Source organism: Selaginella moellendorffii, unplaced genomic scaffold (assembly GCF_000143415.4).
Source record: "Selaginella moellendorffii unplaced genomic scaffold, v1.0 SELMOscaffold_6, whole genome shotgun sequence".
NCBI classification, from domain to species: domain Eukaryota; kingdom Viridiplantae; phylum Streptophyta; class Lycopodiopsida; order Selaginellales; family Selaginellaceae; genus Selaginella; species Selaginella moellendorffii.
The window spans coordinates 1606979-1630578 of record NW_003314267.1 but is presented as its reverse complement, the minus strand read 5'-3'; the positions used below and the strand labels follow the sequence as shown (position 1 = coordinate 1630578).

The 23600-nt window shown below is 50.8% G+C and overlaps 9 protein-coding genes and 1 long non-coding RNA gene across 12 annotated transcripts; 6 read left to right on the top strand and 4 right to left on the bottom strand.

Annotated features, from left to right (window-relative positions):
* Positions 1–1181: 1181 nt before the first annotated feature.
* LOC9635694 lies at positions 1182–3346 on the bottom strand. Its single transcript, XM_024670288.1, has 12 exons — positions 3213–3346; positions 2974–3151; positions 2856–2918; positions 2703–2796; positions 2539–2649; positions 2422–2492; positions 2285–2366; positions 2162–2237; positions 1927–2103; positions 1744–1864; positions 1457–1681; positions 1182–1376 (listed from the first exon to the last, which is right to left on the bottom strand). The coding sequence occupies exons 1-12, from the start codon at positions 3305–3307 to the stop codon at positions 1314–1316; spliced, it is 1356 nt and encodes a 451-aa protein (XP_024526056.1). The 5' UTR covers positions 3308–3346; the 3' UTR covers positions 1182–1313.
* A 23-nt stretch (positions 3347–3369) lies between these two features.
* LOC9635693 (26S proteasome non-ATPase regulatory subunit 1 homolog B) lies at positions 3370–7116 on the top strand. The gene is made up of 13 exons (XM_024670286.1): positions 3370–3509; positions 3563–3626; positions 3677–3782; positions 3841–3946; positions 4003–4171; positions 4239–4373; positions 4426–4730; positions 4780–4915; positions 4972–5220; positions 5278–5757; positions 5816–6048; positions 6100–6679; positions 6752–7116. The coding sequence occupies exons 1-13, from the start codon at positions 3370–3372 to the stop codon at positions 7076–7078; spliced, it is 3030 nt and encodes a 1009-aa protein (XP_024526054.1). The 3' UTR covers positions 7079–7116.
* A 197-nt stretch (positions 7117–7313) lies between these two features.
* On the top strand, positions 7314–10400 carry LOC112344834. Its single transcript, XM_024670287.1, has 2 exons — positions 7314–7492; positions 7624–10400. The coding sequence occupies exon 2, from the start codon at positions 7651–7653 to the stop codon at positions 10345–10347; it is 2697 nt and encodes an 898-aa protein (XP_024526055.1). The 5' UTR covers positions 7314–7492; positions 7624–7650; the 3' UTR covers positions 10348–10400.
* A 1131-nt stretch (positions 10401–11531) lies between these two features.
* Positions 11532–13267, bottom strand: LOC112344841. Its single transcript, XM_024670311.1, has 4 exons — positions 13124–13267; positions 12661–13075; positions 12237–12588; positions 11532–12177 (listed from the first exon to the last, which is right to left on the bottom strand). Exons 1-3 carry the CDS (start codon positions 13259–13261, stop codon positions 12533–12535), a joined length of 609 nt encoding a protein of 202 aa, XP_024526079.1. The 5' UTR covers positions 13262–13267; the 3' UTR covers positions 11532–12177; positions 12237–12532.
* On the top strand, positions 11601–12089 carry LOC9635692 (histone H2B.2). The gene has a single exon (XM_002965837.2). It carries the CDS (start codon positions 11601–11603, stop codon positions 12087–12089), a length of 489 nt encoding a protein of 162 aa, XP_002965883.2.
* LOC9634319 (L-type lectin-domain containing receptor kinase VIII.1) lies at positions 12497–14436 on the top strand. The gene has a single exon (XM_002965836.2). The coding sequence runs from the start codon at positions 12497–12499 to the stop codon at positions 14411–14413; it is 1917 nt and encodes a 638-aa protein (XP_002965882.2). The 3' UTR covers positions 14414–14436.
* A 107-nt stretch (positions 14437–14543) lies between these two features.
* Positions 14544–16594, bottom strand: LOC9634318 (coiled-coil domain-containing protein 113). 2 transcript variants are annotated; one of them, XM_024670310.1, is made up of 7 exons: positions 16361–16594; positions 15754–16241; positions 15439–15685; positions 15244–15393; positions 15050–15184; positions 14677–14961; positions 14544–14623 (listed from the first exon to the last, which is right to left on the bottom strand). In XM_024670310.1, the coding sequence occupies exons 1-6, from the start codon at positions 16472–16474 to the stop codon at positions 14752–14754; spliced, it is 1344 nt and encodes a 447-aa protein (XP_024526078.1). In that variant the 5' UTR covers positions 16475–16594; the 3' UTR covers positions 14544–14623; positions 14677–14751. The 2 variants fall into 2 exon arrangements, with proteins under 2 accessions (XP_024526078.1, XP_002965544.1); XM_002965498.2 differs by having other exon boundaries at positions 15244–15375.
* A 56-nt stretch (positions 16595–16650) lies between these two features.
* Positions 16651–19128, bottom strand: LOC9635691 (UPF0400 protein C337.03). Its single transcript, XM_002965497.2, has 8 exons — positions 18782–19128; positions 18625–18735; positions 18318–18565; positions 18183–18269; positions 17974–18124; positions 17773–17912; positions 17670–17705; positions 16651–17606 (listed from the first exon to the last, which is right to left on the bottom strand). Exons 2-8 carry the CDS (start codon positions 18698–18700, stop codon positions 16776–16778), a joined length of 1569 nt encoding a protein of 522 aa, XP_002965543.1. The 5' UTR covers positions 18701–18735; positions 18782–19128; the 3' UTR covers positions 16651–16775.
* Positions 19129–19283: 155 nt separating this feature from the next.
* LOC9635690 (glucan endo-1,3-beta-glucosidase 11) lies at positions 19284–20754 on the top strand. Its single transcript, XM_002965835.2, has 2 exons — positions 19284–19501; positions 19662–20754. Exons 1-2 carry the CDS (start codon positions 19417–19419, stop codon positions 20636–20638), a joined length of 1062 nt encoding a protein of 353 aa, XP_002965881.2. The 5' UTR covers positions 19284–19416; the 3' UTR covers positions 20639–20754.
* A 228-nt stretch (positions 20755–20982) lies between these two features.
* LOC112344842 lies at positions 20983–21839 on the top strand. Of its 2 annotated transcripts, none has more exons than XR_002991847.1 (4): positions 20983–21088; positions 21148–21336; positions 21393–21709; positions 21760–21839. It is a non-coding gene; the product is annotated as an uncharacterized LOC112344842 (long non-coding RNA). The 2 variants fall into 2 exon arrangements; XR_002991848.1 differs by having other exon boundaries at positions 21138–21336.
* The last annotated feature ends 1761 nt before the right edge of the window (positions 21840–23600 follow it).

Here is a 23600-nt window from a genome sequence, read left to right as displayed (position 1 = left end):
ACACCCCCATAGCTGTGATCCTTCCCCGAGTGTGCGAAAAGAACGAAGGCTGCTCCATTCGCCCCACGAGCTCATCCAGCCATGCAAGCCCCTCGACGAGCTTGTCCATGTCTGCGACACTCAGCTCCTTCCCCAGCACCCGGAGCCTTGCAAGGATCGGCGCGCGATCAAACGGGCAAGGCCCCGTGCTGCTCGCAAAGAAGAAGTTGCAGTACGTTGGAACTCGGAGCTCTGGGGGAGTTGGAGTTTCTACAAGGGAAAAGCTCTGGCTCAGCGAAGCCACAAAAGCACAGGCCTTGAGCGCGTCGCCACTGTCGGAGAGAACTGGAGGCGAGACCCACACGCATCTCTCCAACCCCGGCAGCCTCTTGCAAGCAAAGGTCTGGGTGTAGCACGAGACAAGGCCGAAGTAGCAATCGGTGAGCAGCATATAGGAGTATAGCCGCGCAACTTGAATCTCCAGTGTCGTGGCATCGATCTCCATGGCCATGACGCCAACCAGCCGCATCCTACGCCCAGAATCACAAGAACGATCTCGGTTCATGAAGTCGGGGTAGCATCCCAGAGCCGCACAGCAGACGCCTTCGATCTGTCCAGACATATGGAGCATGGAGCTCAGGACGTCGCGGAAGTTTGATGCGGGACAAGGTGGCGGAGCCAGGCGTTGCTCGTCGTCCGGCTGCTCGTCCAGCCAGCGATCCATGTCGTGCTTGAAGGAACCCCAGCAGCGCATCTCGAAGTCTAGCGGGCAGAGCTCGGGGAGTGGCGGCGGAGAGACGGCGGCGTATGTGTCGATGACTTGCTGGGGGAGCTGTGGCAGCGGCTTGGGGTACTGGAGAAAAGCTTTCCAGGCGAGTGGGAGCTCCTCGTCCCACTCGAGGAACAAATCCATGGCGATACGCCATGCCTCCTCGAGCTTCTCGCCGTCCTCGCCTCTGCTATGAGTGGGCTCGGGGACCATGGCTGCTCACGAAGACCGTGAAGAAAAGAGCTGCTATCGGCTGCCCTAACGGGAACACCACATTTTTATGATAGCTTAGCTGATATTGTTTGAGTCCGATGAGGAAGCCTTTAACACTTGGATGCCTCTTTTCAGAGTTTTCTCCTTGCAGATCTTTTGTGCGTTTTTTTTTTCTTGTTTTTTTTTTCCGACGAATAATAAGGAAAATCCAATTTAGAGAAAAAAAAAAGAGAGGATACACTCAAGGAGTTTCTTCAAATTTTGAAGCATTCACAAAAACGTGGAGATTTACTTCTCCGCGTGATAGCTCCACAAAAATGAATTCTTCTCTAGTGGAGATCACCGATTTAAATCACGAAGTAGAACTTGATTTCTCCGAATAGATTGAAACGAGGAATGCTGCTCGATTTCGGACCTGCGCAGGAAAAGAAAAAAAAAAAAGAAAAAAACAAAGAACGAAGAGGAATATGTAGAGAAATGCCCAAGAGCTAGAACCTTGTTGGCGAAAGTTCGATAGTCTCCACAAAAGATCCGCAAGGAAAAGCCTCTCAAAAGAGACATCCAAGTGCTAAAGGCTTCCTCGTCGGACTTAAATGATGGATCATACCTCAGCCACATATCAACCAACTCCATATGGTAATAGAGCTGGACGAAATCCACACTGTCTTTTAGATCGTAGCCTTCCAGTGCGAAGATCACCTGTTTTGGCTGCCTTTCAAGCTGGAGAACGCGAAAGCTGTCAGTTTTCTTGTATTCTCTTGTTTAATTTGCAGGATGAATACCTCATTGTTTGTCATTGACAAGAGCTCGAAGGATATTTCCCTTCGAAGCTGCTGTATCCGTTTGCGAGCACCCCGTAGCTTTCTGGTTACGTGGAGGACGTTAACAAGCTCTTTGCTAACTCTGGATCGTCCAAACTCGCAAGTGTTAGAACTTTAGAGAGATGGATATAATTTTTTCCAGACCTTGCAAGCGAGTGTGCGAGCCTCGGTAGGCAAAACGTCCACTCATCCTCGGTTAAGTAGTTGACAAGAAGCGCGATGCAGTCTTGGATCGAGGAGAAAAAAGGAAGGAGCTTCCTATCCAGCAAACACCGTGCCAAGATGAAAATATAATTCTCAGGTTCCGACTTCTGCAAGAAACTGATGAATCAAAACGCGTCAGTAAGACGGGAGCTGGATCAAGGACAAGAGATTTCACCTTGATCGAGACAAAACCGCCAAGAACTCTAGAACATATGAAAAATTTGTAGGTGGTCCAATTGCTCCCGCGGGATCTGAAAATCGCTTTCTTTAATTTATTATCAAAGGGGCAGGATCAGACCTGAAGCCTGAGGAGTAGCGTCTTGATAGCCATAACAACGAAGAACCCGAACAAAATCTGGGTGCCAGTCTAGTTCACCGCCCTGGAGAAAGAAATAATAGTTTCAAAGAGAAAAACACAAGACAACAGATACTTACGTGCTTACGAAAGTATTCGCAAAGCAGTGAGCAGGCTGCTTGCTGGATGCGCGTATTCGAAGAGTACGCCACTGTTCAAGGCGTCAGCGAGAGAAACTGGCCAAAACAAAAGCTTACTTTTGTCAAAGATGTATGGCAGAAGAGCAGAAGAGATGTTGCCGCTCTTTCCGTGAAGAAAGAGCGGCAACATCCACTGTCCGGTAAGGAGATCCAGCACAAACTCTTCCCCTGGACGCAAGAATATCGATAGAATGACTAGCTTACACTTGGGAAAAATATACCGTCGTCCTCGCTAGCTTGGTCCCTACGCGAAGTCCTTGAGGCCAGTGATAGCCATTGGATAGACTCCAGCTCGAGACGACTCACTGGAAGATCCTGCGTAGAGAAAAAGTTAGCACAGACGAACAAAGAAAGAGAGAACTTTGTGAGATTACCTGAGCTCCAAAAACTTGCTCTCCCCACTTTGGAGCATCTCTCATGCTGGATTCATCTCCTAGCTGCGCCGGAAGAATTTCTTGTGAGAGCCACGAAATTTTTCTTTCCCTCCTATACCTCGTCGGAGCATTTCTTGATGAGCGCCGCGAGCTTCTTCTGGCTCTCGGTCGCGGCATCGTCGTCATCATCCGAGCTCTCGCTACTCTCATCTCGCCGCTTCTTCTTTTGCTCCTTCTGCCGCTTCTCCTTATCGTTGTCCACAACGAGGTCATCCAGCCGAATCACTTTGCCGCGCCTGCGCAATCCAAAAAGAAATCGCGATGCGCCGATCGATCCAGAGAAATGTGGGACCTCACCTCGCGAAGCATCGAGTCGTGGCGGCCGCCGGCGCCTTTGGGATCGCGGGCAGCTCGCGCATCCACTCCGCATCGTCGGCCCGGAGGAAGGACATTTAGCAGTAAATTGTGTTTTTAGGGTTCTTGGGTCCCCTAGGGTTTGGTGGGAGGAGCAACGATGACGGTCGCCAGCACGGCGAGCGGCCTGTTGGCGATGCTGCAGGAGCAGCAGCCGCAGCTCAAGAAATACGCGCTGCACAATCTCAACTCTCTGGCGGATTCCTTCTGGCACGAGATTTCGGCAAGCATTTCCACTATGTAAGCGTTTGTAGCTCACGTTTAGATCTCTCACAAATCCTGTGCCCTGGCAGCGAGAGCTTCTACGAGGATGAGTATTTCGAGCAGAGAGAGCTCGCTGCGCTTGTGGCTTCCAAGGTGAGCGAATTTTGCTACTAGCTGCGGAATTTTCTAACACCGGTTTCTAGGTGTTCTATTATTTGGGCGAGCACAACGACTCGCTAACTTACGCTCTCGGTGCGAACTCTCTGTTCGATGTTCTGGAAGACTCCGACTATGTCAGAACACTCGTGGGTATGGCAATTTTATTTCTCGTTCTTCTGCGAATGGAGTTTGATCCTTTTGTTCTTAGCCAAATGCCTGGATCAATATATCGCTCTTCGAAAAACACGAGAAGGGGAAGGGGCAACCGCCATTGATCCTCGCCTTGTTGCAATCGTGGAAAGGATGCTTGACAAGTGAGCTGGCATTGCTGCGAGTCTTTGGTCATTTTTTTTACCGTGTGTCGTCTTAGGTGCATGCAGGACAGAAAGTATCAGCAGGCAATAGGCATGGCATTGGACTCGCAAAGGCTTGACAAACTCCAGGAGGCCATCCGGAAGAGTGAGAATGTGCCAGGAATGCTTGCATACTGCTTTCGGCTGGCTCGGACTCATGTTGACAAGCGAGAGTTTCGGCAAGAGGTGAACGAGCCGTGTTGTCATACTCAGCTCTAACCTTTTCTATCTTTTCTTCCTTTTCTTTGACTAGGTTCTCCGTTTAATTGTAAACCAGCATCAGGGGCTCCATTCTCCGGACTATCTCACAGTCTGCCAGTGCCTAATGTTTCTAAATGATCCTCAAACTGTCGCTAATATCCTTGACAAGCTTATCAAAGGAGACAAGGTAATAATGCTTCCGGTAACGTTGATACTGAAGTTCTTACTCGTATTGGCAGATCGAAGCACTTTTGGCTTATCAGATCGCCTTCGATTTGTTTGAGAACGAGAATCAGCTGTTCCTACTAAACGTGAGGGACCGTTTGCCTGAGGCTCGGGCTGGAAGTAGTTCAGGCGGGGGTGAAAATACGGAAACTACAGAACAAAACGGAATGATGGACGTTTCAACAAGTGCAGAAGCAGCCACTAACGTCGAGGATTCCCAGGATAATATCTATGTCGACAGGATGGGGAAATTGAAGGGCATTCTTTCTGGAGAAACACCTATCAATCTCACATTACAGTTTTTATACAGCCGTAACAAGTAAGACCACTGTTATCTTTCTCGATTCTTATGCCTGCTATGTTTTCAGGTCGGACCTCCTTATTCTGAAGACTATCAAGCATTCAGTTGAAACGAGAAACAGTGTTTGTCACAGCGCTACAATATACTCAAATGCTTTGATGCATGCGGGGACAACAGTGGATACGTTTTTGCGCGATAATCTGGTGAGCGTTCTTTTTTTGTTGTTAATGCTGCGGCTGATTGAAGAGCATATCGTTAGGATTGGCTGAGTCGGGCCACCAATTGGGCAAAGTTTAGTGCAACGGCTGGGCTGGGTGTTATTCACAGAGGTCATTTGCAGCAGGGCCGCTCTTTAATGGCCCCATATCTACCTCAAGATGGTGGGACTGGTGGGGGAAGTCCATACTCGGAAGGTGGAGCTCTTTACGCTTTAGGACTAATACATGCTAACCACGGTGAAGGAATCAAGTCGTTCTTACTAGAGAGCTTGAGAAAGACAAACAATGAGGTAAGCGTCATTCTGAGTAAGACGTTTGTAAATAATGTTTTGGTACTTGTGATGCAGGTGATCCAACATGGTGCTTGTCTTGGATTAGGACTAGCCGCACTGGGCACTGCCGACGATGAAATCTACGAAGACATAAAACATGTACTGTATACAGACAGCGCCATCGCTGGCGAGGCGGCAGGGATTGCTATGGGTCTGCTTATGGTTGGAAGCGCCAGCGATAAAGCCGGAGAAATGCTCACGTACGCTCACGATACACAACACGAGAAGATTATAAGGGGGCTGGCTCTTGGAATAGCGCTGGTTGTCTATGGTCGTGAAGAAGAAGCAGATACTTTGATCGAGCAGATGACAAGGGATCAGGATCCTATTCTTCGCTATGGTGGCATGTACGCCCTGGCTCTGGCTTATAGAGGCACGTCTAACAACAGTGCTATCCGCCGTCTGCTGCATTTTGCCGTTTCGGACGTGAGTGACGATGTCCGAAGAGCAGCAGTTTTAGCTCTTGGATTCGTGCTATGTTCTGATCCTACTCAGGTAAGATTCACAATTTCTCTTGCGTATGACGACGTCTAATATTTTCTTTTTTTCTTAGACTCCAAAAATTGTCTCCCTTTTGTCGGAGTCGTACAACGCTCACGTTCGTTATGGCGCGGCTATGGCTGTCGGAATCTCCTGTGCTGGAACTGCGTCCAGTGAGGCGATCTCGCTTCTGGAACCTTTGACGTCAGACGCTGTGGACTTTGTTCGCCAGGGAGCACTTATGGCTATGGCGATGGTTCTGATGCAGGCTACCGAAGCCCGAGAGCCTCACGTTTCTGTTTTCAGGTTTGTCAGCTATTTGCAGTATAACGCTTAGAAGTGATGTTCCTCTCGCAGGCGTCAACTCGACAAAATTGTTAGTGACAAACACGAGGACACGATGAGCAAGATGGGAGCCATACTGGCGTATGGTATACTAGATGCCGGAGGCAGGAATGTGACCATATCTCTGCAGTCGCGAACTGGTCACGACCGGGTGATGGCAGTCGTGGGGATGGCCGTTTTCACCCAGTTTTGGTACTGGTACCCGCTGACCTACTTCGTCAGCCTCTCTTTCGCACCAACAGCATTCATCGGACTCAACCACGAGCTGAGGATGCCGAAGTTTGACATCATCTCCGATGCGAAGCCCGCTTTGTTTGCATATCCTGCGCCTACAGCGCCTCCATCCGTCAACGTGAACATCAAGCTCCCCACGGCGGTTCTATCCACGTCCGGCCGCTCCAAGTCGAAAGCAAAGAAAGACACAGACGCGAAGACGAAGGCAGAGAAGCAGCCTGATACGAGCTCGCAGATGGACGTCGGCAGTAGCACAGGTGCCACGGCAGCCACGTCCGAAGCAGCTTCTACTGCTGAACCGCCGGAGGAATCGTCCTCAGGGAAAGAAGCAGCGAAAGATGGCAGCGAGGCTATGGAGGTAACTCCATCTCTCTTTTTCTCTCTCTTTCCGTTCTTGTTCTTGTGCTGAAACTTTGGAATCCCGTTCCAGGTGGACAGTGCTGTTGAGAAGAAGGCTGTAAATCCCGAGGCCACCTCCGAGGTTTTGAGCAATCCAGCGCGAGTGATCCCACTCCAGGAGAAGTATGTCCGGTTCCCGGAGGGCTGCCGCTACGCTCCAGTGAAGAGAACTCCGGCGGGATTCGTGATGCTGCGAGACTTGGAGCCGTCGGAGCCAGTGGAGCTCGTCTCCACCGATTCGCCAGCGTCGCCAGCTCCAGCAGGAGGAGCAAATGGAGCTCCCGCCGCCGCTCCAATCCCAATGGGAGGCGTCGATTTGGAGCCAGCTCCTCCCGAGCCTTTTGTTTACGTGCCTTGAATCGTTCATCGTTCTATGGGTACTTGTTTTGTTTGGAACTCTTCGTTTTCCCCAGAACTTTGGAACTGGCAAGAAATAACGGCTGGGAACTCGCCACGACTGTAACGGAAAGATTGCACCTCAATCTCGTCCGTCCGTGTCGCTCTGGATCGTGGCCGTTGGTACCGCTTGGCATCGGACGGCGCAGATGCGAAGCATTTTGTAGCTTAAACTAGGCGAGATAAATGAAATGTTTTTCTCTTTCTCAGTGGGAGTTCTTTCGGATCAAATTTTTTTTCTCTTCGGTTTCCATCCAGGGTTCTTGAGCAAGGATGCTTCTAAGATGCGTGACGCCGGCGCTACGATCGCCGCTTCTCCTGGATCTCTTGCCCTAATCTCTGCGGCATTTTCTTGGCGCGTCCTCCGGATGTCGAGGTGAGCAAGCCGCGCTCCCTCTCGGGATTCCCAGCTCTCCGGGGGCGTTTTCTTGGAGAGATTTCTTCCCCACTTTCTCCAGTTCTTGCAAGAAATTTTAGGGTTCTAGCTCTGACGCGCGTTTTGGGCAGGATGTGAGAGCGCTAGCGCTGCGCGGGATGGACGCTGTGAATGTCTTGTCGCTGAGCCAGCAGCAGATGGATTCCGTGAGGGATGGGAGCGAGCATCACCTCCAGGGCGTGCATCACTTCGCCATGGCACCGGAGAGCCATCACCACCATCAGCAGCAGCAACAGCAGCATCACCACCACCACATTCCTGGTCAGTACGTCGTGAGGGATGGCCAGCATTTTGTGCTCCGGGAGGATCTCCAGGGAGTGGCAGCGCAGTATGGCGTGCGAGAGGGCGAATTGCAAGGAAGCCAGCAGGCTCTGGTGGCTCTAGCAGGAGGAATGGGTGTGGTAGCTCCCGGCTCCCACGATGATCATCACCAGGCCGTGAACAAGCTAGAGCTCCGATGGACCGAGCAGGGGTTCTGCGATGCTAGAGGCGATGGCAGCGGTGGAGGGCAGCACCAGATCGTGAAAGAGGTCCGGTGGGAGCAGCCACTCTACAGTGGCCGGGCCGAGAGCGTCTCGGTGATGGAAGGAGCTCACCACGTCTTAGATGGCTCGCACCACGTAGTCATGCAAGCGGAGGGTGGGAGGTGGGAGGATCCTTCTCTTTGCGATGCCAACGACGATGACGAGCTGAGAAACGATAGCGACCAGCCCGACTCGAAGCGGACGAGGGAAGTCCGATGGACGGAGCAGGCTCTGTGCGACGCGGTGGCGGCTGTGAAAAGTGGATCCTTGACAGCCTACAAAGCGAGCAAGGACTTTGGGATTCCTCGGTCGACTTTGCGGAACTGGTTGAACGGGAGGAACAGGTCTAGGAAGCGCGGGCCGAAAGTAGACGAGGCTCTCTCGTTTTGTCGCCAGGAGATGCAGGGCGATCAGCATCCCGGAACGCTGATGATGGGGAACGAGGTGACGTTAAACTCCGGTGAGGAGGGACATGGGAGTGACAGTAAGGAGGATAGTTTGCTGCGGAAGAGGAGGCGAGTGTGGACGAAGCATACGCTGTTTGAGGCACTCAACGCTGTGAGGAACGGGGGCATGGCGGTGAGCAAGGCAGCACAGGTTTACGGCATTCCAAACTCGACGCTTGACTACTGGATGAAGGAGCAAGAGAAGAAGTCATCGTCGTCAGGGACCGAGGTTACTGTATACGGGCAGCCATTCCATGGTAGCAGGGAGGATGCCTATGCAATGGCTGTGGCGGAGATGAATGACGATGAGGATGATGAGGAAGACGACGAAGATGACGACGAGGAGGACGGTGGTGACGATCAGATTCCTGATGGTGGCGAGAAGAAGGAGCGTTTGAAGAAAAAGGCCAGAGAAGGGAAGAAGAAAGTTGGCTGCTGGACGGAGAAGGCGCTGATGGAGGCTATGGAAGCGATTAAAAACAACACCTTGACGATCTGCAAAGCAAGCCGGGCTTATGGCATACCACGGACAACGCTCAGGAATTGGATAACAGGTCGGACAAGGTCCCGGAAACGCGGCCCGCACACATCTCTCGCTTTCGAGCAGGGAGACTCTAGTTTGGGAGAAGAAGGTGTTAGGATGACTGGGGAAGACTTCCCATACAATGACGCTAGCGAGGAGCTTACGCCTGGAAGGGACGACGCCTGCGTGGAGCAGCAGCTCGAGTCCGCGGAGATCTCCATGTCCGGAGGCAAGAAGCGGGGAAAAGGTGGCAAATGGACAGAGCAGGCGCTGCTAGATGCCGTGGAAGCCGTGAAGAGTGGCTCCTGCACTATCGGCAGCGCGGGGCAGCAGTTTGGGATCCCGCGCTCGACACTCAAGTACACGCTCAACGGTGCACAGAAGAGAAGCCCGAGTGGTGGTGGTGGTGGTGGTGGTGAAGGCAAGCAGGAGGAAGACGAGGGCCAGTTTGAGTCCGGGGAGATGAAAGAGTCGGACGAGAAGTCGAGGAAGAGCAACGGGTGGACGGAGCAGGCGCTCCACAACGCTCTCGCGGCGATCAAGAACGGGATCTCCATCCGGAAGGCCGGGCAGTGCTACGGGATCCCCAGGACGACGCTGAGGAACTGGCTCAACGGGAGGACGCACTCGAGGAAGAGAGGCCCGCACGGAGGAATGACGAGGGGCGAGCAGGAGTCGGCCATCGTGGAGTGGTTCTTCAGCATCCAGCAGGTATCGCAGTCGCTCATGACGCTCAACTCGCTGCGGCGGAGGGTGGCGCCGCTGTCGGTGAACAAAGGCTCGCCGTTCAAGGACGGGATCCCCGTGAAGAAGTGGTGGGTGTGGTTCAACCGGCGGCACCCGGACGTGGCGGCGCGGGTGGGCGAGGGGCTGCAGGAGGCGCAGAACCGGAGCCTCATCGACGAGATGTCGGTGGTGCATATGGTGACCGGGGAGCACTTGCAGATCCTCCGGCGGAAGGTGGAGGGCGAGATGGACAAGATGGAGCTGTCGCTGGTGCAGCGGGCGGAGGAGTTTGAGAGCAGCAGCCAGGAGGAGGCGGAGGAGGAGGAGGAGGAAGAAGGCGAGCAGTCGGCCATGGCGGGAGGAGGAGGAGCTCTGGAGCAGCAGCAGCAGCAGCAGCATCACCAGCACCATCCGAGCGGTGGAAGTGGCGGCGGAGGGAGCGGTATCATTGCCGCTCCCACCGCCAACAATCCAGGGGCAAGCTGCTGCGATCGCTCCGACGCTAACATCGCTCATCACCATCACTCGCAGCACCAGCACCACCATTCTCACCACCATCACCATACTCTGGTTTAGCTGCGCTGTGCTTACTCTTGCAACAAGAAACACACGTATAGTTTGACTGATTATGGCGTTTTTACAAAATGTGGACGACAAGTTCACTTAAAAGTCTAACCTAATGCACGGAATATACACCTTTGTGTACGGATAAAATATTCTGAACGGACAACCCTTTTATCAAAGAATATTCTCCTTCCTCTTCTTAGCTGCTGCGCTGCTTTGACATCAAATTGACTATTGGCCGTGTAGCGTCAGCAACAAAAGATGGATGGCCATTGCTGGAACAGGGCCTACATGAGATGCGCGCGAGGCTGCCTCCTGTGTGGAGATTCTACATGGCTAAGAGACCCGGTGTGGATTCTTTCTTGCACGCCATGGCCGGCGCAGCCGTATGCCGAGGCTGCGCTGCAGGTTTTGGATCCAATCTTCTCGCACAGACTCTACCGGCAACACCTTGTTGCAGGACTTGGCTGGGACGGAACCTTAGCAACATCATCGTGGACGATATTCGCTCGACAAGTATCTGCTCAACGTGATCAAGATCAAGCACTACATCGCGGATGGGAGTCAGGAACAGGAGGATGATACAAGCCTGGTGAAAGTGGAGCAAGCGTTGCGGCAACTTGCAAACGCGTGTGGAGGCAGCCTGCAAGAGGGGCTTGAGGTGCAAGCTGGTGTTCTGGATGACATTCGGGGCACTGCGTCGAGTGGGGCCTTGTGTCCGCCGTTTAGGGAGAAAAGGGACGAGCTCTTGGAGGTATGCATGTTGAGATGCCCATTTATGTTCCAGACGACAACGAGGAGGCTTATACATACAGGGTGAGGGTATTGTTGTTTACGAAGCAAATTCCGCTCTCTTGAATAGAAAGTTAGTTTAACCGGCTCATCAGCTATGCATTGTACTTCATTTACAGGAACGCCTAACTTTCTTCTCTGAGCCTCCAAACTATGCTCAAACGAGAGATATGCATGATCTTTTTCGGGTTGTAAAGAATCTTGGTGTACGATTCTTAGGCACGTCACATTTGGGGAGAAGAGGGATTATTCCCATACAATGACGCTAGCGAGGAGATTATGCCTGGAAGGGACGACGAGCAGCAGCTCCGCTCCATCACGCTTAGCAAAAAACATTTTACGTACGGACGTTTCCCGTACGGAGATATTGCGTACGGACAACATATTCTATACGGACATACCTGAGCTTGAGAGTGACTTTTTATAATGGAGGGATATATATATACTGCTTGGGCTGTGTTTGCCTTTGCAGCATGGCAAAGGTGGCGAAGAGCGCCCGTGTGGCGGAGCCAGTGAAGGTGCCGGCGAAGACGATGAAGAAGCCTCCGGTGAAAGCTCCCGCCAAGAAGACTCCCTCGACGAAATCCGAAGCTCCTCCAGCGGCGCAGCCCCAAACTGAAGCTCCAGCGACTCCGGCAGAAGCTCCTGGATCCGGCAAGCGAAAGAAGGCGGCGGCGAGCAACACGTACAAGCGCTACATCCTCAAGGTTTTGCGGTCGACGACGCACCAGGATCTCAAGATATCGACCACGGCCATGGATATCATGAACACGTTCATGAACGACATGTTTGAGAGGCTGGCGAGAGAGGCGGCGGAGCTGGTCCGGCGCAACAAGGCGGCCACGCTCTCCTCCAAGGACATCCAGACCGCCTGCAAGCTCGCCTTGCCCGGGCAGCTGTCCCAGCAAGCCGTCGTGGAGGGCCAAAGGGCCGTGGCCAGATTTCTCAGAGCTTCCTCCTAAGACCCTCGTCTAGCAGTTCTCTTCCCCCGTCCTGCCATTTTCTTCACTGTAACACTCCGCAAGTTTCCTCAAATTGGAAGCATGGCGCCTGAAAAACAATGAAAAGAAAAACATGTAAGAGGAGATCTTAAACTACTATGTCGTTACCTTTATCAATGAAGTCTGTGAGACGATACGGAAAACTTGAGAGTTCTTCCTCCTCCAGCCCGATAGACTTTGTTTGTAAGAGGTAACGAAGAAAAGTGTTTCTTTTGTTCTCCTCGGTCCCAGTGACAAAACTGTTGGTCTTTGTCCTGTCTCCCAATAATGCGGCCTTGTGGGAGTCCGCCGTCCGTCCATCGGAACTTCCAACATAAGCTCGTGCGACCACCCAACCTGTTTAGATCGATCTTCCATCTTCCAGAACCATGCTTGCTGCCACTGCTGTGCTCGTGTTTTGGATCTCACTCACACTCCCCCTGTGCCAAGCAGGCGACGACATCTCCTTCACCCTCACTCCCTCCTTCCAGAATAGCAACCTGTTAGCTTTCAGAGGCAGCGCAAAAGGCAAAGAGACGAGCATCTTCCTCACCTCGGGGCAGCCAGGGAGTGTCGGACGAGTCTACCACAAGCTCCCGGTCCGCTTCCGCCATGCCGACGCCCCTGTCAAGCTCGTCACCTTCAATACCTCGTTTCAGTTCAAGATCACGCAGCCGTCGTGCCAGCAGGGAGAAGGATTCGCCTTCGTCGTCGTCCCCAAGCCTCGGGCTCCTCCACCCGGAAGCGTCCTCGGCCTCATGACCCCCGGCCGGAGCCTCAACCACACGTTTGCGGTGGAGTTTGACACGCACCAGAACATGGTGTACGAGGACCCGCCCTGGCAGCACGTCGGTGTGGATCTCGGCAGCCTCATCTCGGCTCAAACGACTGGAAGCAACATGCAGGAGCTCCTGGCCAGTAATCTCACGCTCACCGCGTGGATCGAGTACTGGGGCCTCTACGACACACTAGAGGTGAGAGTTAGCAACGGGAACAGGAGACCCGCAAAGCCAGACCTGGAATTGCCGAGAGTGAGGCTCCCGGCGATTCTCCAGAGGGAAAGCTACTACGTTGGCTTCTCCGCATCCACTGGCCAGTGTCACCAGTATTACCAGATCTACAAATGGAGCTTCACCACCCGGTACGTGAGCCATCCCCCGAACAAGAGCGCACCACCGGGAGCCTGCAAGGCGTGGTACTGCAGTAGAACGAACTTCATAGTCGCGGTTTTGCTGTCCTCGGCCGGGCTGGGAGTCGCGATGCTGCTGCTGGGAGCTGCGCTGCTACAATTCCAGGCCTTCCTCCGGGTCTACCTCAAGACACGGAGTATCCAGAGACGGAACAAAGCTGGCTGCTCCTTCACGCTCTTCAGCTTCGAGGAGTTGGCGCTGGCGACGAAGAACTTCAGCGACAAGGAGCTGCTCGGCCGCGGAGGGATGGGAAGCGTCTACAAAGGAGTGCTGTCCAGCGACGGCTCGGTCGTGGCGGTGAAGCTGCTGGCCAACGATTCCAAGGAGAGCCACCACCAGTTTATATCGGAGCTGTCCATCATCTCCCGCCTCCAGCACAAGAACTTGGTCTCTCTCCGAGGCTGGTGTCACGAGAAAAGCAAACTCATCCTCGTCTACGAGTTCATGCCCAACGGGAGCCTCGACACCATCCTGTTCGACCACCGGCGCGTTCTCCAGTGGGATCAGCGGTACAACATCGCCCAAGGCATCGCCGAAGCGCTCGCCTTCTTGCACGGAGGATGGGAGCACAAGATCGTCCACCGGGACGTGAAAGCCGCAAACGTTTTGCTGGATGCTGATTTCGTTCCCCGGCTCGGCGACTTCGGCCTGGCTCGATTCATGGACGCCACCACCGAGGACATGACCAAAGTCGGAACCTTGGGATACATCGCTCCCGAGTTGGCGTACACCGGAAGAGCAACCGTAAAGTCGGACGTCTACGGCTTTGGAGTGGTCCTCTTGGAGATCGCAACCGGCCTCCACGCGCTTGACAAGAGCTTCGAAGCCGATGGAATAACTCTGCTCGACTGGGTGTGGAAGGCCAACACCGGAGGAATGCTGCTCGAGGCCGCGGACGTGAAGTTGATCAAGTGCTTCGATGCGTTGCAAATGGAGCGCGTCTTGACCCTCGGACTCTTGTGCTGCCATCCCGATGCGGATAGCAGGCCGACGATGCGAGAGTGTTGCCAGTTTCTGAGTGGAGACGTGCCGGCCCCCGTGCCGCCAACTTCCCGGCCTGTAACGCTCAGCTATTACGCGGAGCACCCGGCAATACAGGCCTTGAACGAGCCTTGAAAGTTATAACCCCCGATGTTAACTTGCGATGAAGAGAGCGATCTCCCGATCTATCTAGCTCTTGGCGAGCTTTGCTGCAAGAAACAGCAATAAGCGTGCCCAAGACTTTCTTCAGCATTTTTTTTTTACCTGTACGATTAAGGTTCCAATGCACGATCGGATGGTTCATGGTGGCTCTGATCAAGTGTATCAATTTTCTCTTGCTGTAGTCTGAAAGAAAAAAGCTTAGTTTTGAAGTAGACACAATCTCCAAAAAATATCACCTGCATATCGAGTATGTCGTCACCTCCGGCAATCCTGGCCTTGAACAGCGAGCCCCGCAACTGGCTGGCCATAGATCAACCGTGAACTGCGACGGGAGTGAAGCTGGTTTGCATTGGACGGAGGCTGACTTTTACAGGCGCGAGCTTGGGTTGCACAGGAGTAGCACCTCGATCCGGTAGTGACGCTAGTATGTCCGGTGATGCAGCTAGAATCGCGTCTCGTTGTTTCCTGATGTATCTCACGTGATTTCTCAGCCGGATGTGCGATTGTTCGATCACGTCCACCTGCAATTTCAGGGCTTACAATGCTATCGCCTAAACAAAAAGAGAAAAAAACGAAAAGAAATAAAAAGAAGGGAGCAAGAAGCCTCACCTTGCTCAGCCAAGTCTTGAGCTCTCTCCTCAGCTCCGCTACTTTGATACGATATCGCATGTAATCCAGAACGCGGGGCTGGGGAGGGCCGTCTTGTTCTTGTATTAGCCGAAGAATGTCTTCGTTGAGGCTTCTCTGGGATCAGAAAACTAAAAGATGAGAATGCTGAACCGTAAAGAAAAAGAATGACTGACTTGTATTTTCTTCTCCATGTTGATCTCCACCTGCGAAGACGAGATCTGTGGTGTTCTGTCCACAATGCTTTGCCTTATGCGCTTCCCTTCCTCGACTTTCTCCTCGAGATCTTTGCGAGCTTTCATCAAGAGCTGCATCAAACACAAGTACTATAACTAAAAACTAAGTGAAAGCCAGTGTGCCAGTGTTCTTACCGCGCCAGCATTCTTTATCAACGCTTTATATCTCCACACTTCACTTGTTCGAAGACGAATACGCGATCGCAGCTGAATCCTCTGGATCTTGAGCTGATCAAAGTCGATCACGTGTAAAATGTCCTTGAGATCCCTCTTGGTGGAGAATTGGTGCTCCGCGTCCATGACCTCCATGTGTAGTATATCAATCTTCTCTTGGAGCTTTTCCCGGATGTTCCTTTTCTTCCTCAGCTTCTCTCCTTGAAACCTGAAAGAGAAACTTTTATGTCACCCAGGAAGAAACTAGCGAGAACTTGGGGAGCGAGAGGCTAGTACCTCAAGAAATCCTCAGTGTAGAGCTTTCGACGAGGATTGATCTCCGCCAAGATCATCAAATCTCTTTGAATGCTGTTCTTCTCACTGGCAAGATCCTTGATCCCATAGTCAGTTTCTTCGAAAACCGCTCGCAGATCGTCCAGCACTCGATTGTTCTCGGCCGTCAGCCGGTTCATCTGCTCGTTGTGACACCCAATCTCGTCGTCCACAACTTCAAGCTTCTCCTCTAGACTCATGGGAGCTCGAACGCGAGGCTTGCGAGAATCTCTTAGTGGCGAGAAGAACTTGACGGAGGGCCTCTGGACCTCCTGGAAAACCCGAAACGATCTCTTCGTGCTCCTCCTCCTCTTTGTAGCATCGGCTGCCGTCGCCGCCGCAAGAGCGGCAGCGGCATCCGCCTTTTCCTTCTCCTCGGCCTCTCTTTCCTGCTCTTCGGCTTCCAAATTTTCCAGATGGATTTGCATACTGCCCTTGCGCGTCACGATCCGCTGCAAGAGATCGATCCGTGAGCCAGATATTTCGATCCAACCCCAGACCCCCGAGACATCGCAAGATCGATCGAAATATCGGGAGGCCCAAATCCCCGAGAAAGAAGGATCAAACATACCGATAGATGCTCCGACAGCAGCGCATTCTCCAGCTTGATCGCCTCCTGCTCCTTCTGGAGCTTCTTGAGCTCCTCCATCTTGTCCATGATCTCGTACTCGTCCATTTTCACCATCGCCGCGGCCGATCAAAGCAACCCTGCCTGCCGCCGCGCGATTCTTCCGACTCCGAGCTAGCGCCTACCCAGCGCCTAGATCGGCAGCTCCAAGAAATGCGAAGAAAAGCGGCCAAAATTTTCTCCAACAGACACAACAAAACTCATCCGGTTATGCGTTGGCAGTTCGCCGTTTGTTCCGTAGAACCCTAAAAGGCCGGATACCTTTATTCTAAAAGATGCAAATCCATAAACCCTAAAAGAACGGGGGTTCGAATCCAGCGAGCACACCAAACCTTTTATAGCCCTTAGAGGAGGAAGATCATTGTCGCGGGAGAGCAAACAAACTAGTGCTTGTATGATCGCTCGCTGGAGCACAGCCCGGCGGCGCCGCCACTGGCAATGGGAATCCCAAGCTTTGCCCTCCAAAACTAAAGGGAAGTAACATTGACGATGACGAGCCCATTATCGTTGTCGCCACCGCCGTCGCGGTCGTCACCGCTTCTGTCGCTGGCGGCGCCGCCACAGCCGCCACCACCGCCGCCGGCGACAATGGGATGGAGCTCGTCACTTCTGCCGCCGATACCTCCTCCCCAAATTCTTCTTCCAGCTCCACCGCCGGCCCCAAGAGCGACTCACTCTCCTCCTCGCCCTCATCCACCTTCTGCCGCTTCTCTGGCGGCTCTCGCCCCGGATCTTCCTCCTCTTCTACTTCCTCCTCGATCGCTACTTCTTCTGGGTTTTGACCGTAGTTCTCGGTCGGATCATCAAAGTTTCGCTGCTGCTGCTGCTGCTGTTTGTCTTGCGGATCTTGTAGTTTCACCACATTCTCCGCTGCAAGGGACGACAAGACAGACGAGATCATCGCTGCCGACGAGCTCGACGCTACCAGCTTAGCTGCGACCTCGGCCGCGGCGGCCGGATCAAACATCTTCGCCTCGGTCGGGACGTAACACTCGGCTTCGCTGCTCAAGAGAGATGGGACGCTGTGCTGCTGGTGCTGGATGCTCGAGTCGTAGTGATGGTGGTGAGCTAGAAGGCCGCCGCCGCCAGTCGAGCCATTCGCTACTACTGGCTGGTAAGCTTGGCCGCTAGCAGCGTCATAGATTTGCTGCTGCATCATCCTAGCTTGGTCGGCGTGAGTGTGAGCAGCCTGCGAAAATTGTGACGAGGATCATTGGGTTGTGAAGTTTTGGATCGCTAGCACGTTTCAAACCTGGAGCAAAAGTCGTGTTCTCTCGAGCTTGTCCTCCTGCGAGAACAAACAGTGTTTAGAAGGGGAAAAGGAGTAACTTGGAAAGTAAATTCGCTTCACACACCTGGTCCCGGAGAGTTTCCTTAAGCTGGAAAACAATGCTGGAGCGGGCAATCTCTATAGCTTCCAGCTGCTGAGCACACTCCAAAAGGATTGTTTCTCGCTGCTGCAGCTCCTCTATCAAGATAATGCTACTCTCTTGCCCTGGCAGGCAAGATCCTTGTTCAAAAACGAGTTGTGGACCAAAGGAGACGCAGACAATCACCTGATATGGTCGTTGTGTCTATCTCTTTTTCAAAGGCATCCATGTGAAGAACCGCGGTTTGGCACTTGTAGACCGTCGCGTCCTCGTCAGTTAGTTTGTCTTGAAACGCTTTGTACACTGCAACGAGTTTTTCTGGCATAAGCGCATCACTCTGTGATCAAGCCAGAAAGAGTCGTCACTAGAGCATTTACAAAAAACCGTCGACATACGTTCTTGGCGTCATCTTTTCCCAGTAACTCCACTCGCAGGCCGTGAGCGTGAGATCCAAAAACCCGCCTCTCCTCCCATATATCAATCTATCAAGCATGGAGTCATATCGAGCTCGCATGAACAAGAAAACTAACCAGTCGAAGGATCGTGTTCCGGTTGCTATCGTCTCCATTTTGCATGACGAGCTTGAGCGCACCCGGCAAGACTCTCCAAAACTCGGAGACAAACTCCGAGCCCTTTCGGCGGCTGTTTTGCAAGATGTCGTTGGCGAGGAACAAGAAAGGGACGCGTTGTTCTCTCGGCGCCTGGAAGAACTCCTTCTCCCAAATATCCACGACTTGCTTTGCATACTTCCGATGAAAAATGCACCAATGTGACAGAGCTGAGGAGCAAAAAGAAGAAAGAATCCACCATGAGAAGGCGAAACGGAAGAGATCTTACTCTCGATGCTCTGCTGCGTGCTGTTGAGCTTGACGAGCTTGTCACTCAGATTCTGGCCGCTGAATAGCCCTTGCATGGCGAAGAAGCCCAAAATCAAGGGCGCCGAATCCCCTGGAAGAAGAAAATCTCAGCCTTGGAACCCTAAATCCTTGCCTACCTCTAGCAGCCGCAGCCTGGCGCCTCGAGCGGCCGTGCCAAGAACGCCTCAACCCTTGCCGGACCGCATAGCACTGCCCTAAAGCCGCCCATCGCTCCTCCTCCTCTATAAAAGGGTCCGAGGATCGATATCTTCTAAATGCCAAAAATTAGGGCGAGCTCTTTCGTCCTCTCAAGCGCACCGCATCTATATCAATCCTGCTGCTGCTCAATCCTTTACCCAATTTCCAATTCGATCGACGCAAACTCCATCGCTGGAATTGCGCGAATTGCCCAAGATCACGATCCTTCCTGTGAAAGAGTTATTCGAGATCCAAATCGCGGTGTGGAGAATGTACAGATGTAGATAGAGAATTTTTACTGGATCAAATAAAGATTCTCTCTTTTTTTCTTTTTTACGTTTTACCTGTAGTATACTGGCACTGACTCGTGTGGACCAATTAATACTTTAGTCTTCGACTAATTAAACCGTGAATTATTAAGCACAACGGACTGTCTTTAAGCCGCTGTAGTGTTGCCACTGCTCCTCTGTTTAGCTCGAGCAAGCGTTTTCGTTCGTCAGTTCTTTCTCTCCCTTTTCTCTCCTCATCGATCAATCGCAAACGCTTTGGGCGATTCCTTCGATTGATTGTTTCCATGGAGGCGGGAGTGGGATTCAATCGGCTGCTGGTGATAGTGCTGATGCTCGTCGCGGCTTTGGCTGCGCTGGAGGGCATTTCTGGTGAGTTTATAGATCCTCTCGGCAAGATTCCCCACGATTCCTCGTCTTCCAGCTCTCGCATTTTCGTTTCCAGACACAAAACGGTCACATTTTTAGATCTCTTCCTCTCTCTTGGTTGAATCAGAGCGTTTCGATTTCGATTTGACTCCTCTCTTGGCAGGCGCGGATGGAGCGAGCATCGGCGTGAACTATGGCAGATTGGGCGACAATCTCCCATCGCCGGCGCAAGTCGTGGCGCTGCTCAAATCCAACAACATAACCAAGGCGCGCATCTTCGACGCCGATCCCGCAGTGATCCAGGCCTTCGCAAACTCGGGCATCGATCTCAGCGTCTCCATCCCCAACGAGCAGCTCCAGCAAATCGCCTCCAGCCCCGTCGCCGCCAAGGCCTGGCTGGACGCCTTCATCGCCCCTTTCATCCCCGCCGTCCGCTTCCCCGCCATCTCCATCGGCAACGAGGTCCTCACAAACAACGCGCGGTACGCCCCCTTCCTCCTCCCGGCCCTCCAGAACGTCCAGTTCGCGATACAGTCGCACACCGCGCTGCGTACCGCCGGCACCGTGGTCTCCACGCCGCACGCCTTCAACGTCATGGACGCGTCATCCTTCCCGCCCTCCAACGGCGCCTTCAACGCCACCATCGCCCTCAAGCCAGTGGTGGATTTTCTGTCCACGTCAGGCAGCCCCTTCATGATCAACGTCTATCCTTTCTTCAGCTACGCCGGCGACCCCTCCAACGTACCGCTGGAATACGCGCTCTTCGGCTCCGACCCGGGCGTCACGGACGCGCCCGCCAACCTCCACTACAGCAACATGTATGACGCAATGGTGGACACGGTGACGTCAGCGCTCACAAAGCTCGGCTACCCGAATATGCCCGTGGTGGTGACCGAGACCGGGTGGCCGAGCAAGGGGGACGAGCCCGGCGCCACTACCGCCAATGCCGCACGGTACAACCAGAATCTCATCCGGCATGTGGTGTCTGGTGTGGGCACTCCCGCGCGGCCCGGCGTCACGGCGGAGACTTACATTTTTGCGCTGTTCAACGAGGACCAAAAGACCGGGCCGGTGTCCGAGAGGAATTTTGGGCTGTTTGAGCCCAGCCTGGCCCAAGTGTATACCATCACACTCTCATAGTTGGTGCTTGCCTTAAGATTCTTTCTCTTTTTTTTTTCGATCTAGAAGGATGATGGTGTGATGTCTAATAAGTTCGATGGGATTTACCACCTTATTGGCTGCGATTGAAGAAAAAAGTTGTTTGTTTGCTTGCCTTTTGTTTTTACGCGTTTGCGTACACGACCGATGCCGTCACCTTGCAACTTTGAGGTAAACTTTTCAACGATTGACGAAGATACTTCTCAATTAGGTGGTTGTTCACGTCAGACATTCTAGAATCCTTAAAGGTGGTTAAAAAGTAGTGAGAAATAGTAATCACACAGGAATATTCTTAAACAGAAAAACGAATATGCCATGATCCCGACCGTTCTCTATGTAGGCGCTGGGTCGATTGGATTGCTGTGAACGCTCCAAGTTTTTCTGTGATCTTCTGGACAAGGAGGCTATCAAGACCTGGGGCTGTGGAAGCAGGTACGAATTTCTCTGGTTTCTCGAGCGATATTCGTGACGAAGTCGATAGTCTTGTGTAGTTTAAAACAAGATCGTTGGGGAGACTGTCATTCCAGCACCTGATTATCGCATTCCAATCGTTCTTCTGGGTCTTTGTGGAAAAAAATGAGAAGCAAGGAGTGTTCTTTCTTTCAGGTACCGCTGTTTACACGAACAATTTGCTTCCAGCAGCTCCAATTGGTTTGCTCGGCCTTCTTCTCTTATTCCAAGTCCGTGTGCTCTCTACACGAATGAAAGTCTAATTCCTGGTTCTATGCTGAAACAGACCACCCGAGTAAGATTCGCGTTCGATGACGAAGCTTCTGTGGTGTTTGTTCCCTTTGTGTCGCTGGAGCTGGATTTAAAATTACTTGAGCTTTCGAGGAAGTAAAGATTGCCTCGGAGCTATAGGAATCCAGAGAGAACGTCTTCGTTGGTGGAAAAAATAAGCATCAAGACGAAAGTCACGGGTCTCTTCACTGTGTTTTTCTAATTCCAGGTACTCAGCCTTTACAAACTGGGAGCTATGGTGGCCGAGCTTTCCAATCCTCGTCTACTTCAAGGACACACAAGGGCCAAGCTTATTTTTTCCAAGTGATCTTTGTGAGTACTTCCTCTTTTCTTTTGTGTGTGTGAAAATCATTTTGTTGTAGGATGCTCTACGAGGAAGTTGTTAGCCCAACTAAACTGTTCTCCAAATTAGGTGACAAATTATAAATTTAATGTAACACACCACTCCCCTCCATGACAAATTCCAAAATGACCAGGTGACACATTATAGATTATCATGACAAATTACTATTTTCCCCACATGACAAATTACTATTTTCCCCACATGATAAATTCCAAAGTAAACATGTCAAATTATATTTGTATGACAAATTATATTTAGATGACAAATTAAATATATAACGAAACTAATTATATATAAATAATAAGTTATAATTTATTGCATGCCAAATTATATTTGTAAGGATGACAAATTATATTGAAAATCCTCTGCCTTGACAGTTTAGGGTATTTAATTGCCTTTTGATCTCAAAGTTAGGAGAGCACTAGAGCATCACAATAGGCACTATCATAGCCACAAGTAAGGAAAATCCAAATCAAGTACATTTCTTAGTAGAGGTATTATAAAGAGCTCTCAATTAGTTTGCAAAGGTTTGGATTTGCTCTCAAGGGAATCAATTGGGATGATGGTTCTAAATTGTATAGTCAAGTGTCATGTTTGCTTGCATCCAAATTGCAAGAAAAAAATTTACCTTCACAAAATGCACTTTAACAATCATCAAGTTAAATATCACAATTGACCACCAATATGCTTTATTTCATTAAAGTGGAACTTTTCATTATCCCACTTATGGTGTGTGGCCACATGCCATTTTTATAACAACAATAAAAAATTGAAGTTTTAGCTTTATAATTTATAAATTAAAAAACTGATAGAAATATTAATAAATATTAATTAAGTACTAGGAAATGGTATGTGGACACATGCTAATTAATGTCCCACTTTACTGAATAAGTTCCACTTTAACGAAATAAAGCATCAATACCATTCTTGCTAAAAGGGGTAAAGTCTAAAATTTTTAATATTGACCATGGCTCTATTTATGAGAGACAAAAGCTTGTTTGTTTTTGTTGATTGCAAAGAGAACTAAGAGTGATGCAATGAAAACTAACTTGATTGCCAAAGTGTAAATCTAAACTTGCCATTTAATATAGACTAAAGTTGGTTGAAAGAAGAGTAAAACAGTCTTTGACGGAGTATATTAATATATGTATCAAGCTTATTCAAAAACAATGGGATAATAAGTATCCACATCTAAACTCAGGTAAATAAGGTAGTTAAGTTCATCTAATTTCCTTTTTTATAGATGATCCTTCTACTGAAGAGAAGATCAATACCAGATGTAAAAACGCCAGTAGATTCACCACTAACTTCACCAATTAATGAATTAATAGATATGGAAGAGGGACCAAATGATCAACCACCACACACTTTATTATTTGTGTAGTAAAGCTTGTATATTAAGCTTAGATTTTGGCAAAAAGAATTTTATTATAGCCAAAACAAAAATGGTTAAGTAGGGAAAGTAAGTTAAAAAATCAGAAAAGAAAAATTTGTGACTTACATCAAACTCCTATCCATCCCTCCTTAGTAGAAAAAAATTTCAAACATTAGAGAAAAGAGGAAAAAATTAGAAAAGTTGAGGAAGAAAGCATGTAGAAGAACAAAATATGAATAAAAAACACTAAAAACAAAAACTTTAGCAATAGTTAAAGTAAAAACAAGGAAATAAAAGAAGAAAATGTGTTTTTAAGGCTTGGATAATATGGGATCTTCTATTATAAAAGACTCTTTTCAAGGTTGAATAATAGAGTTCATTACATTATAAAATACTTTGGCCAAAATAAGAAAACCCACTCATTCAAGTTCTTTTACATTAACTCAATACTTGAGATGAGAAAATGAAAGGAAGATTTCACATTC